This window comes from Teleopsis dalmanni, chromosome 2, assembly GCF_002237135.1.
Source record: "Teleopsis dalmanni isolate 2A chromosome 2, ASM223713v2, whole genome shotgun sequence".
Lineage (NCBI taxonomy): Eukaryota > Metazoa > Arthropoda > Insecta > Diptera > Diopsidae > Teleopsis > Teleopsis dalmanni.
Window position 1 is genome coordinate 4,361,394 of NC_051847.1, and position 5,524 is coordinate 4,366,917.

General features: G+C 30.4%; 1 protein-coding gene across 1 annotated transcript in view; it reads left to right on the plus strand.

Annotated features, from left to right (window-relative positions):
- LOC119684084 overlaps positions 1-4,829 on the plus strand; it is a 17,523-nt gene extending 12,694 nt beyond the window's left edge. The window contains exons 6-7 of the mRNA XM_038098034.1: positions 403-412; positions 4,678-4,829. Of these exons, the coding sequence (XP_037953962.1) occupies positions 403-412; positions 4,678-4,829 (162 nt within the window). The remainder of the gene's footprint in view (positions 1-402; positions 413-4,677) is intronic.
- The last annotated feature ends 695 nt before the right edge of the window (positions 4,830-5,524 follow it).

Here is a 5,524-nt window from a genome sequence, read left to right on the forward strand (position 1 = left end):
ACGTAATTTATTTTATTATTTATTATTATTATTGTTACTACTCGTCTTCTTTTTCTCTTCTATTCATAACATTTTCCATAACCTGCTCATTCATGGAGCATATATCTTTCTATTCTTGTATTATAAAAGACCTATAAAAGACCTATAAAATAGTTAACTAACAAGTTTTAAAATTTAAACACTCCTTGTTCGTCTAATAGAGATGATAGAAAAGATTTAATAGATACATTTAATGTTTAAAAAAATGACAAAAGCATAATTTCTACAGCACTAGTTTTTAAACTACATGAACTCGTTTGCGAGTGTCATTAAATAATTTTGTATTTTAATATAAATTACTTAATTAACTGAAATGCAGGATTATACATATTATTCCTTGAAAACAGTAATATTATTTTATAGTTTCCCAAAGGTAAACTAGTGCGGTACAAAGAGACATCATCATAACAGTTAAGCATACAATGACACTGCAAAGAAGGAAATAAACTTCCACCTAACCATGATGGTTCCCTATTCCTCCAAACTCATGAAAATTTAAAACGTACGTGAACTTCCTTTTTAGTAGACTTTAAAGTTAAAACTTTAAGGTTAATTATTTTGCATATGTCTAATTGTAAATAATTATTTAAAAACACAAATATATTAAATAAAAATCAATATGCAAAATAATTTTTCTGAGGAGTAAAAAATTCTCTTTGTAAATATTTTCAACCGAAAGCCATTAACAATTTTTTTTCATAAAATTTTTGTAATTATTTCAGTTAAAAAATAGCGACCAAAAATTAAATTCCAAAACTGAGTGTTCAGTGTTTCAGTAAAAATCTATAAATATATGAATACAGTGCTCGGTCGAAAACGTTAACAATGGATTACGTGAACATATTTTCTTTACTGCCCAATTCACTGCCCAATGAAATGAGCATATCTCCTCCAAAAAGGTAAACAAAGTTTCCAACATAAGCAAAAATTGTGAGATTAATTAGTTCAAGTTTTCGAGCGAACACTGTATTGGAGCTCATAATTAAACATTATGCTTTTTACATGTATATTCGTACTTGTTTATGTAAAATATTATTAATGCTCTATGCATCTGTAGATATTTTTATTTTGAAAAAATAAAGTTACTTTTACTATGACGACTACTGTCCTTTAATAGGCTTATTTTCATTTGCAAAGTTGAAAATTGAAAAGTCCTGGGCAATAGATTAGGAGACATTTACTTTTTCAATCGATACAAAATTTTCTTCTATCCAAATCACTCTTTGATTTTAAATGGAATCATATCGTTGAAATGTATTTATGAGATACAAGACGAGGCTTACGTTATTGATACGCAAACGTTTTTTTTAATTACAGATAATAAGGAATTCTCTACTTAAATTCGCACACAAAAACTAAAACGAAACACCAATGACGGTTTGTGTTTTCATCCCATATGCAGCAATATATCTCGTCCTTACATTGTCTGTCTGTTGTGAAAGTCATTTTTACGTTTAGCTTATTATGGGGACACACAAAAATATATCAACAGTGACAGTTGGTTTTAGCTTTTTCGGTGGGGTTCGTACTGGCTTCATTTTGGTACTCGTTTTTTGTGTGTAGATGTGTCATATGCTACCAGCTTTTGTTCAAACAGTGCGATTCCAGTAGCTGAACAATACAGGGTTATCAATTTTATGGTTTCATTGTCGCATATATGTCACTTAACTTTCCACATGTGCCATTGTTCAGATATAACTTAGCGTAAATTTAGTAAAACTGCGTAGCACAAATTGCGTAGTAAGCTCTCTACCAAATATATAAATAACAGTGACTGCTATTAATATATGCTGTCGCGTATACAATAATATAAGTATCCTAATATATACTATGATAATAATAATTCCAACCAAAACCCATAAACTATTTCCGCCCTTCAAACCATTCAGAACGAAGTAAGATATTGGACAGGCAATTAATATTGAAATTTGTGAGTTTATTAGGTCAAGAAGTAGGATTTTACTAAACTATCACATATCTATAGGACATCGGTAAAGTTCGATTTTGGTTGTTTTTAGTTGTTTAATTCGGTTATCTATCCTTCAAATACTCTTTTATTGAACACTTCAATGTCATATCGGAGATATGACTTTAGCGAAGAAAAGATTAAAAATCTTCGGGGCCCCTCTTCTCACTGACCTGACCGAGCTGTTATCCTGTAATATTAGGTACCTAGCCAAGTTTATAGAACTGTCAGATTGGTTTTCCTTTACCTAATGGAGGAGTCGTTACCTTTTTCAGCATTGGTTGTATACTGAGCACCTTGTCTATGTACGTACCTATGCTATTCCTGTGGTACCATAATGGGACATTATTTGAGCTCAAGTGAGCTTTTTAGAAACAATACCCCCACTCTAACCTACCTACCTACCTACTATTAGGAAGATATATATTAAAAACTGATATTCATCATTGGAAGTTAAGCGACAAATAAATTCCAACAATCTTTATTCATAAAAACAGATGCCATGTTATCTCTAAATCAGATTAGTAGACATAACAAATAACAATGTAACTCGATCTGTAAACCAGCACATAATGTATACCACAACAGCTAACACTGCTAATATATTGTTTCTTTTTCAAATGCACAAAAAAGTTTAAAAAAAACTATAATTTGCCCCTTATAAAATTGATCATAAGTAAACCCTTTCTAGAACTACACAACTAACTAACTTAAATAGAAATCAAATCATTAATAAAACCTGCACTCTAACTGTATATTGAATAATATACAGATATGCACAGTGCCTCGGATTCCTAAATAACAAGTTTTACGATCTCTATCAAGAGGAATATAAACAATTGTAAAGATTTCACCTGTTGTGCAGATAATCAGCCTTAGCAAGAATTGTGGACCTTGCCGTTTCCAAACATTACGAAAAACTGCTGCAAAATAATAATATGGACTAACTAACCTAGTTCAACGTGTGAACGTTCTTTATTGTATATGATAAGTTAAATCTTGTCTTAACGTCTTTAATGGGCGTGTTAAACCTGTTTCATTTCGTGCCTCTGGATCAATAACTAAAGTTAGACGTATGTCCAAAGATTCGAAGTCTTTTCTACGAATGTAGAGGTCGTATATTCTTTATTCTATTCATTCTAAGTTTAAGGTATTATTCACATGTGAAATGAGAACTATGGGCTGCTGATGGGTGGTCGGGTTGTGTCTTCTCGTTTAATCGCTTAAATTAAATTTTGTCTATGATGTTCTGTTTTACCGCTTTGCCGCTTGTATACCATATACCTACCATATATTTATTTTGCACCATTTTGAGTGTTGGTACAATCCTAAATATGTGCTCAAATATGTCTCAAAAATTATCATAAGGAATAAATGCATATTGTTTTCGATTAGTTTAAAATGACACTGAAATGTATTTGTGTTTCATATGTAATTACACATTTGATGAATATTTAAGAATTGACTTTCCTCGATGCTCCTCATGCCTCTTCAATAGCAAATGAGATTTCGCCCAATTTATACCTCTCACTCCGCCGTTGAAGGAATGCAATTTATAATATGATAATATAATTTATATACATATATCATATATATATTTTTGATAAATAAATTTGCTAACAAACACTAACAAAATCATCAAGTATCCTTCATGCTATATAAGAGTAGATGATGGCACTAGTATATTATTATTTTTTTTTTTCAACATACTCGTATGTACACTACATATTCATTAATATGAATTTTATTATGAATATATTAATGGACAATTTTTTTAATTTTAGTTCTTAAATCGGCAAGCAATTTTTATCATAAGGAATACAATAGTATGGGTATGGGTCCAAAAATTGATTGTTTAAAAAAGTAAGCCAGGAAAAATACACCAAAAAGTTGATGTTATGCAATAAATTGAACAGCAAATATGCGCTGGACAACAATTGGGACCAAAAATGGGCAAACAGAAAAACGGTTTTTGTTTGCGAAGCGCTGGAAATGTGACGGAGGTTAGGAGGTTCGAAGACCAATCGCACAGAAAGTACCTTTGTAAAAAAAACGGAAATTGAAAGAAATTTGCATTGTTAAAAATATTTATTTATTGTGGTATTGGGCTGTGTGTTTTAAAACAAAGATTTTTATATGATTTAAATTTTAAAATATTTATTCTAAATATTTATAGTATTAAATAATTTCGATATTACTTTGTGACTATGGACGGGAAAAGGATGGAAAAGGGTGGATGGAAAAGGGTGGAAAGGGGAAACCATTTTTGTAATTTCAACTATGCGATTTCAAAGAACAAATTCTATAGAATAGTTATCCCGTCCATTTATCACGATTATTACCCAGAAACAACAATAAAAAATGCAATATTTCTATTTAACCACTTTTGTGCAAACTTTCAAGCAAAAACAGAAAAAATCCTTCACAATCTATTCCTTTCGTCCACTGCGATTTTAGTTTAAGTTCAATTCGTTAGTGTTTTTTCTGGTTCTTATACTATACTATATTGAACGCTTTTATATATCATAGTACAAAAGTTGTATTGCTAAAGTTTTTTCTGCTTTACTTACCCGTACTTACGAGTACGTAGTACGTACTACGTAGCAGGATTTTTTGCTCCTTTTAATTTTTAATTCTTTTAAAAAAATTATACAACTTTCGATTTGTTTCAGTTTCATTCGTACTAACGACGTCCGTGAGCAGCGAAGAATGTGGACAAGAGGAATTTACCAAATGTGCGGAACCGATCGAAATATTACATTTAACCTCAGAGTTTTCCATTGGTGGCGCTAAAAAGGAAGAACTAGATAAACTTTGTCAGTAAGTTAGTTGTCAGATATTTTTAAATTTTATTTTTTTTTATACTCTCGTTTAAAGTGTCCATTTTAATTACCAAAATTAATAGTAAATAAAACTGAATTAGTTAAATTGCATTATATTCCATATTCCATACTCCATACTCCACACTCTATTCTCCATACTCGAACTGGTGCTCGTACTTATAATGCATCCGTATACGAATCCAAATACGAATAGGAGTGTATGCAATCCTAACCTATAGTAGATTAATAATGCTAAATACTCATATTTATGTCTCTGTAGGTTTCGTCTTTCGTCCTTTCATGTTACACAAACCAAATTTTTATTCATCGGTAATAAGCACGTTTTTTATTTTGGTATTTGCTTATAATTTGACCTGCTGCAATTTGTATTGTAAACATGTTTTTCACTAAACATTTTCATTTAATATTGGCTTATTTTTTGTGTTCCTTTAAAATTTTTGATGCTATCAGTTGATATAGTTTAAGCAAAGTTTCCAACGAAAAATGGCAGGAGTGAAATATTTTATTCGGCAATCGTCATGGGACTTAAATTGAATTTGCAACTTTTTGTTGACAAACTTTTTTTAATACATTTTTAAAATCAAGAAAAGAAATACTTATCACTGGCTATTTTAAATGCATTCCATGATTCAAACAAAAGTTAATATAGAGTAGAATAGGTTGGAAAATCAGCTTA